Source organism: Porites lutea, chromosome 4 (genome assembly GCF_958299795.1).
Source record: "Porites lutea chromosome 4, jaPorLute2.1, whole genome shotgun sequence".
Lineage (NCBI taxonomy): Eukaryota > Metazoa > Cnidaria > Anthozoa > Scleractinia > Poritidae > Porites > Porites lutea.
In genome coordinates, this window is record NC_133204.1 from 1,440,743 (window position 1) to 1,454,723 (window position 13,981).

General features: G+C 37.7%; 1 protein-coding gene, 1 long non-coding RNA gene and 1 pseudogene across 2 annotated transcripts; 1 reads left to right on the forward strand and 2 right to left on the reverse strand.

The window, feature by feature from the left end:
• Positions 1–1,195, forward strand: LOC140933135 (QRFP-like peptide receptor; annotated as a pseudogene).
• Positions 1,196–2,452: 1,257 nt separating this feature from the next.
• On the reverse strand, positions 2,453–7,178 carry LOC140935022 (uncharacterized). Its single transcript, XR_012165160.1, has 3 exons — positions 7,023–7,178; positions 6,054–6,195; positions 2,453–2,701 (listed from the first exon to the last, which is right to left on the reverse strand). It is a non-coding gene; the product is annotated as an uncharacterized lncRNA (long non-coding RNA).
• Positions 7,179–10,645: 3,467 nt separating this feature from the next.
• On the reverse strand, positions 10,646–13,310 carry LOC140933141 (G-protein coupled receptor 83-like). Its single transcript, XM_073382655.1, has 2 exons — positions 12,930–13,310; positions 10,646–11,442 (listed from the first exon to the last, which is right to left on the reverse strand). Exons 1-2 carry the CDS (start codon positions 13,228–13,230, stop codon positions 10,646–10,648), a joined length of 1,098 nt encoding a protein of 365 aa, XP_073238756.1. The 5' UTR covers positions 13,231–13,310.
• Between the last annotated feature and the right edge of the window lie 671 nt (positions 13,311–13,981).

Here is a 13,981-nt window from a genome sequence, read left to right on the forward strand (position 1 = left end):
TATGGCTTTCAACGTCACCTTGAACATAAGCTATTCATCAAGCTGCCCACAGCCTCACTCGACCGACATCGGGGCCACCTGTCAACTCATAGCATACAGCATCATTTTGATTGTTTCCATATTTGGCAATAGCATTCTTATCGGTGCTATATCAAGTAATAGCGCTGGTACTCAATCCGTCATGAACTACTACATCGTCAATATGGCAGCTGCTGACCTCCTGACAACCGTGTTCGACATGGGAATACAGATCTGCCACTATGCTCTGATGGTCATGAACAGACCATTTGAATGGTTGGATGGGCTAAAGGGCGTATTTCTTTGCAAGTTTATCGTTTTTATTCAGGGCGCAGCTATCGCATGTTCTGTGTTCACATTGGTGGCCATTGCGATGAACCGATTTCTTGCCGTTGTGTTTCCATTTCGTCAAAGCCGACAAAACAGAACAGTAATTATCGCAATTTCTCTAATCTGGATGTCTTCGTTCGCTATTGCATCGCCTATGCTCCACGCCATGCATGTGCAGAATGTGGACGGCATTTTGTTTTGTCTGGAGAACTGGGGACCACTTTTTGACAACAGTTCTTCCCCAGGGAATTACACCTTGGCGCTGTTCTGCTTACTCTTCATTGGTCCACTGGCGGTAATAGCGACCTTTTATTTAATCATTGTTTTTAAAGTCTGGTTACGCCCCGTTCCAGGTCACGTGACCGCTCCTAACCAATTACACAAAATCGAAACAAGGAAGAAAATTCTCAAGATTTGCATTACCGTTGTGCTCGTCTTTGCACTTTGTTGGCTTCCGTTTTACATATATCTTATTCTTTATTTTATTGTTCATCAAGATAGGAATAGTTGTGGACCCCCTGAATATGTAGCTTTTCTTGGATTGTTTTTTGGCCATGCAAACAGTGCCATAAACCCTTTTATTTACATCATGTATAACAGTGACTACAAAAAAGGTATAAAGAGGGTTCTAAAGCGACTTCGATGTTCCTGTAGATATAACAGAGTGCGCATGCGCAGTGGCCGAAAAACCTTACAGAGCTTCCCACCTCTCCGAAGCTTTAAGGAACTTGAAATGACCACGCTATAGTTGTCTCTCAATGGAAGACATAAGAGCCAGCGCATGGCTTGTAAACATATGGTCGACATGGAACCCCTACAGAATGACTGGGAGTCTCCGTTTAACTAACTGTAGATACATATTGTACACATAATTTAATTTGCTAGTAAATTGGAAATGGGTTGGCTGATCTGAAGTATTAAGACCTAAAGTGCAAACATGAAATCTAGCAAAAACAAAGCACAACAAGGCAAAGAAAGAAGATGTTTTCAAAATGGATTGGAATTCTCCTAAAAAGCGCTTCTGAATCCTTTCTCACTTTTACGCTGGTACTAACCCCCCCCCCCCCCCCCCCCCCTTCACAAGTATAGATCTAATATCGGGATGTATTATAAATGATACGTAAGTCATAATCATGTTATAATGTTAACCATATTTTTTGGCGGAAATATTGAAAGCAAGCCAATCATCCCTTCAAGTGACTATACTACCTCAACCATCAGTACTTTAGAGGCGGATCCAGCGTTAAGAACAAACCAATCAGTTAATTTACGCGGTTTATGCAACTCTGCATTCAAAAGTTGAAAAAGTGCCTTAAGGGGCTAAGTTACAGTATTCTGGTTGATTATGCCTTTTTCTGTTCATTGAAATTAGAGAAATAAAAGCCTTTTTGTCGTTGAAATCAGCGCCACATACATAACACTAGACGTCTACTAGATGATTCCTCTGACACTTTGATATAAGAGTTGATACAAACATGATATGAGAAGCGGGCCCGGCTGTTTTCATGCAAATTGTTTTCATTAATCTTTTTCAGTTTCACCTGGCTCCTTTTGGACTTTTCTGTACTTACATTTTTCGAAAGTTCAAAGCAGATTATAATATTGTGAAAGGTTTGAACCCAGGGGCCATTTCAAAAGTAGGCTGAGTTTGATCGTCCGGGTGAACGTAGTCCTGAATAGGACTGTTGTTGTTGACAGTGACTGACGTTTCGACAACGTAACCTGTGCGGTAGTCATCTTCAAAGTCAAAGCGAGTTGTATCACGTCAGTTGATGGTATTATACTCTGGTTATTGATCTGATTGGTCAATTACGTCGCGATGTTATTGGTCGTCTGTCAGTTAAGCCGTGATGTTATTGGCTATGAAGACTCGTAATCAGTAATTGGTGAGTTTCGATCCGTCTATTGTCACAATTAAACAGTCGTCTATTGTTAGTCAAATTGTCATTCTCTCGTAGTTAGTTTTGCTTGATCTACGAGAGAATGACAATTTGACGAATAATTTGACTAACAATAGACGACTGTTTAACTCTCATTCAAGTCTTTATATACTACATCAAGAGACTCGATTCAACTGTCGATTCAGTCAATTTGTACCTGCCAGTTGGTAGGCCATTGCAAATTTTATTAAATTTTCTGCAGTGAGTAATTTGATGTTGTCGCACTTATTTCAAGTTGTCCTACCAGAGTTCTAAACGTCTCTTTGAGAACTCAGACTAGCACCCGCAAGCCTTGTTACAATCTTCCAGATTCTCTTTCTTTCGATCGGACTCTTTCCAACACCTTTGGAAACAGTTGTCGTCGCAGTCTATTAAAAATCCAGCCGGATCCTCCAGACGCTTTGAATCTCTTACTGGAAATCAAAACCGATCAATTAGTACGTGCTCTTAGTGAGCCTAAAGGGGCTTTGTCCCTTGGGAATTGCTGTTTATAGGTCAATTCTGTGCTGAAGTAATTACTCATGGACAAAATACCTTTGTAGAGTTAAGAAAAAGATATGAGACAAGTTTTGTTACGGAACATTTACCATAAGTAAGTGTAAACCTTTTGGAGGATTTTGCAGGCATAGTACTGCAACTTGAAAAAGTTGTCCGGCCAATTTTTTCAAGTTTCAGTCTACTTCTATCCTTGTATATCCGTTTCAACAGGCGACAGTAAACAGTTTCAATGCCTAAATATATACTTGAATAACCCAACTGGACCATTATTTTTGGAATTCAATTAATATTTTAAAATTAAATATTTTAAAAATTTTTTCAATTAATTGCTTGACATAGCACCTGCGGACAAATTTTTTGAACGTAACGGACAAAACCTTGCACGGACCCGCCTTTCGTTTACACAAGGACCCAGGGAATCCTACATGCCCAAATATTTGAACAGAAAGGTGTGCAAGTTTTTGACCTGATCAAAAGTAGGTCAAAACTTTTGACCAGTGCGGTTCCACTTTTACATCGACACGACATTGTGCAAGTTAAGCCCTTTTACGAACTCTTGTAAACAGTACTAACTGTTTTAACAGAATTTGCACGTGATGTGAAGTATACATGAAATAATTCATTTTTGAAGTGCTGTTGTAGATGAAGGTGAAGAATGATGATCGCAGTAAATTTTCCAATTGAAGCAATTGGAAAGAAGAAGCCTGGAAAAAAACAGAGCTCATAGCTTAGTTAGTTGGTAGAGCAACTCACCGGTAACGAGGAGATCACGGGTTCGAATCCCGTTGAAGCCCTGATTTTTTTCAGGCTTCTTCTTTCCAATTGCTTCAATTGGAAAATTTACTGCGATGATCATTCTTCACTTTCAATTTGCACTGTTCTGTAAGAAAATCGTCCGTTCAAAAATTTGTCCCTGGACCCGTGTAAACGAGGTCTATAATTAGCCCTCTTTGCCTTAATTGTATCTGCCATTTGCTATCTTTTTAAAAAGCCAAAATGTGTTTGGCACCAATCAAATTCCAAATAAAATGTAGTTTTGTCATTTGTCTATCTTCAGGGGCATTGAAACTGTTTTCTGCTATCTATTGCAACGGATGGCAAGCATGGAAATGGATTGGAACTTAAATAAGTTGGGCTCAAGTCCTTATTCTTTTGTAAAAATCAGCAAAAACTGAATTATTAGTCAATTTTTGCTTCACGTATACGTCAAACGGCAAACGCTAATTTTTATCACGTGACAAGGTTCTCCTTTAAAATTGTCGTTTACTGAATAAATTGATAGTTTCAAGCAAATTTTTATCCATAACAATTGTTTTGAGCTGTTGTTATCTGGTCATTTAACTGTTTATCTGTTTATTAATTATGGCAAATTTTACAGAAAGCAATATCCACTGCCCGCAGTTAGCAGATTAGCTAGTCGAGGCGAACAGTGGTTACCCATATGTAATATATATACAAATAGATCACATGAAAGACTAGAGAAAAAGAGTAAAAAATGTCAAATAAATAAACAAATAAATTCAATTTAATTAAGTTTACAATCATGTACATTGCAAATATAAGAAGCCGAGTTTTCAGGAAATTTTTGTTGTTAAGTCGGGTAAATCAATATAATCATTTTCTCCTGAAAGTATTCGGAGTAAAGTGTCGTGGACATTGATTTTAAAGTTATTTTTGGACATTTGACGCATTTCACACGGTAAACTATTCCAGATTTTTACACCATATCTTGAAAAAGACTTAGTTTGTTTGTCTAACCTTGAGTGTTTAACATAATAGTCACCTCTTGAAGATGATCTTGTATTATATGAATGAATGTTAGATTGAGAAGCAAATAAGTTAGATATCTATCTTGAAAAATTTTCAACTTGAATGAGACGTTTGCCTAGCCTGACAAAATAACCGACATTTGGCGACGCTACCACTGGTTTCCCTGCCAAATGACGTCTGAGAAACGAGCGCAGAAATTCCATTCCGATGACGCTTCACCATGCACCCAGAAGTGATGGGTAGTGCCTGATTGGTCGTGCCGCGTGGGAAATTTGATTAAACCAATCAGATGCACTAGTAGTGACGCGTCATCAGCATGGAATTTCTGTGCTCGTTTCTCAGACGTCATTTGGCGGGGAAACTAGTGGCTGTCGGCTGTTTACTCAGGCTAACGTTTGCCGTTTGCCGTTTGCCGTATACGTGAAGTTCTCTAATATGGTCAGATCTCCTTTATGAAATTTGTTTATAATAATATCTTCTTCATATTTCCTCAGGAGCATTTTGTGCATGGATGGATGCAATAAGCGTTGATTTCAGCACCGAATTGACCTAAAACATCAATATCCTAGTAGCCCCATCAAAGAACTTAAACCTTGAAACAAAGTAATAAGGGGATATTACCATGAAGACAAAAGAATAATTGAAATACGGTGATGCCGGGGATATCTGACGTCATTCAAAATGGCTGCCATCTAGCTTAAGGTGTACAAATAAACTGAGTTTTGTGCCAGATAATTAGCGTTGCATATACTTGCAGGTGCAGTTTTGAAATTTTTGAAACAGTTGAGCCCTTTGCCGTAGTGCCAGCCCTGCATTCAGTTTTTTTTTCACTTTTTTATTGCTTTTGGCACTGTTTTACACGATTTTAAGGCAACACGTTACAGAGCAGCCAAAAAACACCTGCATTTTTAATTTGCCAAAGAAAATGGCCCTAGCTCATATAATTCTGACATATGTCTCGTAGCCATATTAACCAACTGTCCCCCGAGGTTCACCAAATAGAACCTTCCACGGTTTTAGAGTTTTGATTGGGACAAGTTGGGGAATATCTACTGTTACTGCTAGAATAACCGTTTTCAAATTAGTGAACTTTGCAAGCTTGACAGTACTACAAGATATACCTTCGCAAAGGCGCGGAATGGTCGTATGGTGGGGGTGGGGGCTACAAACGTCTGTAAGATTTCGCGACTTTGCGGAGCTGTATTCGTCTTCGTCAAGCAATTTAAGAAATTGCTCTCGAAATCGGCAACTTTACTAATTTTAGACTCCTCTTTACAACGTTGTCGATCGATTTTGCCAAATGGGATGTAAAAAATTGAAAAAACATAGAAGGGGCCTATTGTCCCTGAAATTGTAGCTGCTAAAAAGAGGGCTATGTATAAAAGCGTTTTGAAATAAGCCTGTAAAAACTATAAGGGAGTGGGTGTCCCCACCAACCTCTCATCCCCCGTACCTCTTGATACAGCTAAGGTTAGCCCACTTCTCAGATCCACTTACCATTATGGGTACGACTTCTTAAAAAGTCACGCGAACGGAAATTACGTGACATAACACGGCGCGATGTCACTGTCACAATCAGCAGGGCCAACAGGAAAGCAAGGTAAACAGACTTCATTATTTATAGCCGGCAAGGTTTACACTGGAAAAATAACATGCGAACATACGATAAAGTAAGTGGTTAGCAAAATAAAATGCACATAATTTATGATGCTCGTAAATTCAAGAAAGACGTGGTTCACAGTGTGGGCCATTTTTTAACGACGTCTTCACCTTTTCTTCTTCTTCTTTTTTTTTTTTTTCGTTTCTACAACTTATTTGTCACGATCCACTACACTAACTATCTAGCCTGCAAACACGAAACAACGAAATTGCTCCCAAAGTGTTCCCGCCAAAAATAAAATCATGCTCATAAAATCAGACACGCAAAACGCGAGGAAAACTACACCTTTTAATAAAAGTGATCACTAATGTCAAATTTTTTATCGCATTTTGATTTTATTTTAGTTTCGATTGACTTTTTTTTCTGCAAATCGTATTACTCCTCGGAAATACATTAACTAATGTAACTTAACAGTAACCAAAGAAAACGTTCGCGCCAGTAACACCAAATTGATTTCCTTATCAGTCTGAGCTTTTTGATCTTCTTTTTTTTCATTGAAGTCTTGTGGATATATAGTCAAATCAGTCTGAATTAAAAAATTACACCAGGCACTTATTGAAAATGACTCGAATTTGGGTTCGTTGGCTTAGGTTTCTGTTGGCTCCAAGAAATGCTGCTATTTTAGAGCGCGCAAGAGCGAAAGTTTTCAAAATAAGATGGAAAATTTAGATATCTTTCTAAACTCAAGAAAGTAAATTTGGTACAAATATATAGGCTATTCTGGCTTCGCAATATCAAAATATAATTTGACACAAACGAAAGAACGCATTCAACTTGCAAGTTCATACAGTTGAATTGGGTCTTACCTTCTGGTGAATGTCGTCTCTTGTAAAGCCAGGCTCATCAATGATATCTTGGAATGTTTCACGAGTTAATATGGTCTCATTGATGACAGCACGATTGACAGTTCTTTCTGACGCACTGTTTCTTTTTGACAATAGACTCTTTCATTGAAAAGATAATCACACTCTGATACTTTGGAAAGATTAGCCAATCATAAAAACAATTAATCAAAACAGTTACCCTCCTCTTGATCAATTGTTCAGTAGGCTGTAATAATAAAGATCAGCAAAGCGAGACTTAAACGCGCGACGCAAAGAAATTTTAATGTTATTTTTTCGGCCAAGAGTAATTATGACAATTATGGTCTTTTCGCGCGTGAATAAGTTGAATTCATTAAACTACAGTCAACGAACTGTGCAGTTAACGAAGTTTTTGAGTTTACTGAAAGGAAGAGTCGTGTTAAGCACGCGTCATAAGTTGGAATTAAAAAAAGCAACTACATATATATATATATATATATTCCTTTCCCCTTCTTTGTGCCCCCGATCCTTATTACCAATTGCGTTCATTGCTAGAATGCATTCAAATTGTGTTCAGAAATCCATCAAATATGAATAGTGCGTTTGGTAAATATAACGTGCGCGATTTACAGCCCTCACCGTCATCAAAACAAATTCGCCATAAGTTATGATAAACAAACGTGGCAAAGGATAAATTCAACGTACAATTTTCTTTAAATTTTTACCTAACGTACTATGTGCCAACTTCTTCGGCCTGAAGTTAAAATAAATTCTAAATATTATGCCAAAATCGATAAAGCACGAAAAAATGTTTTAAGGTTAGTCCTCTCTTCAAAACTTGACAGATGAATAGTGAAAAAGATACTCCTTTCTTCTAATATCACCACGAAATCAGAAAAGAATACATATTTTTATAATTTTTTTTCTTAAATCTAGATAATAAACGTGCTTGTAAATTAAGTTCCAATCAATAAAATGCAGAGATTACTTGTAAAAGTTAAATCATTTATTAATTAACTCATGCATTAAAGAACTGTTTCCGCCAAACAAGTTCATAAATATGACTTTAAATTATTTGTTACACATTTTACATGAATATTCGATGCATGACACGCGTCGAGTATTGTTGATTATACTTGAAAAAGTCAAATTCTTCGTGCCACTAGGCTAAGACAAATTGTAACTGATTTAGTACTGAGTGCGTATACATTATTTTCGAGTAAACGTTCATTTGATGAAGTATTCAAAACCATGTAAATCGATGGATCAATGTAATGATCAATATTTGAACGTGCGAGTATAAGAAATAAATCCCGCAGAGAAGTGTACCTCCGCCACAATACAGCGCATTAAAATTCTTCGCGCCAATATTCTATCTACACTGAGTAACCGACAACGGATTCTGTAGCCGTCCATACGTGTCCGATTTGTTTGAATACAGAACTTTTTATTGCGCTTCGAAAAAGATCTGCGTCTATACGTTGCAGTTTTTTTATAAGCATTTTTCCCCACCCTAAAGAAAAAGCGATCTCATGATGCTTTAAAAAACGGTACCATCTTTGACAGGAGCATGCGCATTCCTAGGTATCTGAGACCGTGACGTAATCGTTTTCAAAAAACTCCGTTTTCGTGAGCGCGGGCTGATTTCCCGAACAGCGGCTGGTAATCGAGCACAGCAAAACGGCGTTTCCAAAAATCTCCATTCTTGAGAGCGGTTTTGAAAAGATACGTTTTCGTTGGCCGTATTCACCGGATACGTGTAGGTTGTCAAGGCCAAAGAGGAGAAAAAATCTCCGTTTTCAAACAAAAACGGACGCGTAAGAATATAATGTATAATTATCGGAATCAACAGTTGTAAAATAAAGTGTTGACAGGCTAAACATGACTCATAACCTCGTGGAAGTGTAAAGTTACCTTTTTCCTTCTCTTCTTTCCTTTCGCTGAGGTTATACAGTGCTCGGAGTATTCTAAAAACTAACTAAATCTTACTTTTGCCTCTTTGAGTCTAACATCTATTAGAGTTCATAAAGCCTTCCTTGTTTTTCATGCATATCGTGTAATTATCGGGTTACCCTGCGGTCAAGGTCAGATTTCCAGAATTTGGAAAGTACAATGTGATTGGCTAAGCTTGGGAAAGGAAGGTTGTTCTCGGCTGAGCAGACGTTTCTGTGAAGGGACAAAATACGAGCTCCTCTAAAAACGCCTGCGTCGGAGGTTAAACTAGTTCATAATTATTAAATTAATAATATGCAGCTTAATTTATTTACACATTGACACTGTGGAAGAGATTTTACAATGAAGTAAATTCTTTTTCATGAGCATAAATTGTTTCGACATAGTGATATGTTCCTATATGCTTAAGCTACCAATTCGCTCTTTGGCAAAAGCTTAAGTTCTGAATACCTATGCACTTAAATTGAAAAATGCCTGAAATTTGTTTACAGCTGAGTTAAACTCTTCTCCAGTCTCCTTGGCCTTTTTTTTTAATTGTTTATAGCGCAATAAATACAGCCTATCCTATTCGAACATGAGCAGAAGCCTAAACTATTCACAGTGATTTTAAACGAATCTGCACATTGATTTTTACTTACATTTTTACAGGAACTTTATTTTTTTTTAATTTTATTATCTTATATTATTTATTATCTTTATATTTTTCCTGTACTGATTCTAATGAGGCTTTTCTACCAGCAGGGAAATCTTAGCGAAATCGCTACAAAATCTAGTACAGAATAAAATAATTAGAAAGATTTTCTCTGGACGTACAAGCGGCTTGCAATTGTGCCATAAGAGACATTATTTTTTTTCCAATTTTCCAGGCCAAAGCTATGAACTTCAATCCATTAAGTTTCATGAAATCTTGGTACCTTGATAGATTGAGTCTCCCACGACTTGCAACGTTAACATATTAGATATTATAATTATTTATTATCAGCGTGCTTAAAAGTATTAATTATCAATATCTTGCTAAAAATACTGCACCGAATATTTCACAATTGCAATTGGACATACCAGTCTTGTTATGTATTCAGCAGTTTTCCTTTTTGCAAAAAGAAAAACCCAAAATCTTTCTGCAGATTATTGATAGATAGATAAGCTGAATTTAACAAATACGACAGCCTATCAGAATGCAGAATTTGCAAAAGGATAGACCTTTTCACCTTTGTTTTTCAACTTTTGACATGGACAAGTTAGGGAAAATCGATCAACACCAATAAAAAAAGCGTCTTAATATTAATAAAATTCCCAAATTTGAAAGTGATACGTCTTAAGCGAGCGAAGTTGTTGCTCCGCAAATTTGTGAAAAATTAAAGACGTTTGTATAGTTGGGACACATGTTTATGCCCCCCACCATACTAGCGTCTGTAAAATATCGTGACTTTGAGAAGCTCTATCTTAGTTAGTTTTCAACAATTTCAAACAGCTTTCAAACTAAGCAATTTTACAAACCTTAAGTCGCTCTTTTCAGTGCTGCCGACGAATTTCCCCAAGTTGTCCGTGGCAAAAGTTGAAAAAACACGTGAAAAGTTCTATATCAATGGAAATTTCCCTTTTTTGTCTGTCGTAGCGTTATTCCTCACCGTGCCCACACACAGGGAAAAAGGACTGAAACCCTTTACTTATAATTATATGTTATCTATCCTTTTGAAACTCCCCATGCCCAGGCCACTTTGGCGACCACTGTTGGTTAACTCGGTGATGTCCATGGATTGGCTGTGTAGACGGGAAAGATCGACCTTCCGACAAGGCACGCAGTCAAATAATGCCTTGCAAGCCTTTCGATAATCTTGACTGAACATGATATAAATAAACGGGTTTATAGCGCAGTTCAAGTAGGCGAGGAAGTTCCCCATAAAGCGAAGAGTTGGAGTTCGGAAGCAAGGCAGACTGTCGAACGTAGAAATCAACATGATCAATCTGGAAGGAAGCCACAGTAATGCGAATGTTAGAACTGCTACGATGAGCATCTTAAACACGTTCTTTTTTGCTTTCATTTCGAGCTGTTGATTGGCTGTCGTCGTTTGCCCCGGGATTTTGCGCATCCATATCTTGTAGATTATAGCGCTGTAAAAGACGATTATTTCTAACAAAGGAAGGGCGTAAAACAATATGACATCTGCAGCGGAGTATACGGTATTGTAGATTATTGGAATATCTGGCTCCCAGAATTCAAGACAGTACCAACTGCCATGGAACTCATAGATTCTATTCACATAGAGTAAGATGGTGCCTGGAAGAGCTGGGACAAACCATGTTGCAACGATTAACCAAATTGCTTTCCGAGAGTTGATTGCCCTTCTCAGAGGAAAAAATATGGCGATGAATCTATCTGCTGCGATCACAGCAAGGGTGAGAATGGCTGCATTAAGCGTGCAGCCGTTCAGAAATACGTGAAGCTTGCAGATAATTGTACCAGCTAAGCCTGAAATAATGGTAAAATAATCATAAATTCGAAATTGCCCTCTAATTGAAAGCTTTTTGTTGACTATAAAATAGTTTAAAAACCATTAGATATGCCAAATAACTTTTTACAACAACAGAACGATTTTTCGAGGGGTGATCTATTGAACAGATATATTCCATGTTGCTGTGCGTGTCATGGGGACCTTACAATCCGACAACGGCAACGTCCATGAAAAGTTCACTGAAAAATAGCCTCCGCATCCTTTCAAACCATTTCGCGATTATCCCAATTCGCTCAGTCAAAGATATACTGTATACCGGGTTTTTGTTTCGTTTGTTTTCTTTTTTTGTAAGTATGTAATTGTGTGTTAGTCTGCGTTGTATAATGTTTAGTTTTCGTTTCCGTTTTTTGTATTTTTCCTTACGTGTTCCGTGTTCATAAGTCAGAATGTAAAAAAATGTAAAACATAACAAAACAAAAAATTCGTTAAAATACAAAAAAAAAAAATTCGCCCAGTTACTTGAAAGAAGCTGAAGCTGGCGCTGAAGAGAGGGGGCCGCACCCGAGTTCAGACAGAGATGTTAGAATTTATCGCCTTTCCTTTCCTGCCCTCGAAAAAACTTAAAACTTGGTCATTTCACGTCGTAGTCGCACAAGGGTAGCAAAGAAATGTACAAACGAGCGTGATGCACGTGCAGAGTTGTTGTTTTGCTAACTAAACCGGTTGCTTTTTGACGTTGCCGTCACCGTCGCCGTAATCGATCACAGATGACGTAAAACGTGATAAAACAACGAAGTGGCACACGAGCTTCAGGCGAGTGTGTCACTCAGTCTGATGTTTTTACCACATTCTGACGTTTCCGTGATCTATTACTGAACAGACCCACAGCAACATGAAATCTATTTGTTTCACACAGTGAGAAGAAAAAAACTACATATTTGCCTCCTACCGCTTGATTAGTTGTTCGAGGATTTCAGTTTAGATCAGTTTAGGTATTTTTTAAGCTACAAACGTTTAACTTTTCATCTCTGCTTCGTTAGTCTCCTCTTTATCTTACTTGTATAGAGTTTCTCCGAAAAGTTATTCAACGTCCTCACTTGCTAAAAGCAAAAAATTCACGAAAAACATTTTCCGCAAACTGCGAGTCTCTCGTAGCGATGACATACGATGGCAACTGCTGTGAAGATTTCCTCCTGTTTATACGTCTTGTCACAATTTTGTCAACGAGGGACCAGTATATTTGTTAACCGTTCAGTTAAGTCCAAAGAGTGACAAACAACTACTTTCTTTTACCACTATCAATATATCATCAAGAGAAAAGGTTGTAAAAATAAATAAAAATGACGCCAAAGGAGAAATACTTTGCTCTGTTATCAAATTCTTACTATCAGCTAATTCTTTAAAGTAATGTACGAAGACTAGTGTGGAGAATTTGTATCTGCATATTAGGGCTTAAGGATTAAATAGACCATGGAAAATTGCTGTCGATTTTGTAAGTACCTACCACTGATCCCATAACCGATATGAGGGGAAATTCTTCCTACGACGTATGGTACAACGTTCATTAGCATGATCATTAGGTTGGCCAAACAAAGGTTGACAATAAAGTAATTGGTGGGACTGCGCATGCGTCGATTTTTCTTTACAATGCTTATGATGACTGTATTTCCAAAGCTGGAGAAAAGAATAATCAGCAGGTAAGAAGTCACCTGCAGCCATATTTCCGTGTCGTTGAAGAATCGGAAGTTACATCTGGACCCGGTTCGAACTGCTGCAGAAGGCGTGAATGAAGAGTTGTTCGCCATTGGGTCGTGCCTGTCTGAAACTCGTTATGGCTGCACAATTAGAGAGATTGATCTTTGTTTGGCTGACAGTTAAATCTGAAAAAAAAATAAACAAATAAAACAAAGCAGTTATCCTTTCTTTAATTTGGGGGTAATGTGTACACGTAGACTAAGTGTTGATTTTGGCATCGCAGTCCAAATGTACTTATAGTCTATAAGACTTTGGTTGTTTATCGAGTTACCATGTCAAAACGTTTCCGTAAAACCCGGTTGAAAAGTAAATGGAACACGACTTCTCGGGTCGTTCCAGCGGAAAATTTCCGGGAGCAACGAAACAACTGAAAAGGTAGCCTGATTCACCCGATAACTGACATCTATAGATAATTAGGAAGACCTTATAAGCATCGCCTACTTGCGGCAAATACAAAATTTACCTTGGTTGTGTTATTTGAAATACCCCTTCTTTAAAGAGATGTTAGCATTGAAAATAGGGAAAAGAAGCAGTTCTATCGATTTTGGCGAAAATCTTGCGCAGATTAGTATATGAGTTTCCCGTGGCTTAGTTAGGCCTAGCAGATAAAACCTTTTGAACAGCCAACTTTGTCACTTAATGAGGATAAACACAGTTATGCTCAATTTTACAACGGGTAAATTTCATGTAGCTATCACTGATACTTAACTTGATAATATGCATACTGGAAGCACTCTTTAGAATAATCTTAATGTGCGCCATGGAAGCTGTAACTTTTAAAACTAATAATTCTGCGCGAGA

Bases quoted from the DNA above. Each gene is read 5' to 3' on its own strand.
- LOC140933141 (XM_073382655.1), bottom strand. From the start codon at position 13,230: ATGGCGAACAACTCTTCATTCACGCCTTCTGCAGCAGTTCGAACCGGG. The intron at 11,443-12,929 runs GTAGGTACTTAC...CCATTATTTCAG, and splicing joins TATCGGTTATGGGATCAGTG to GCTTAGCTGGTACAATTATC.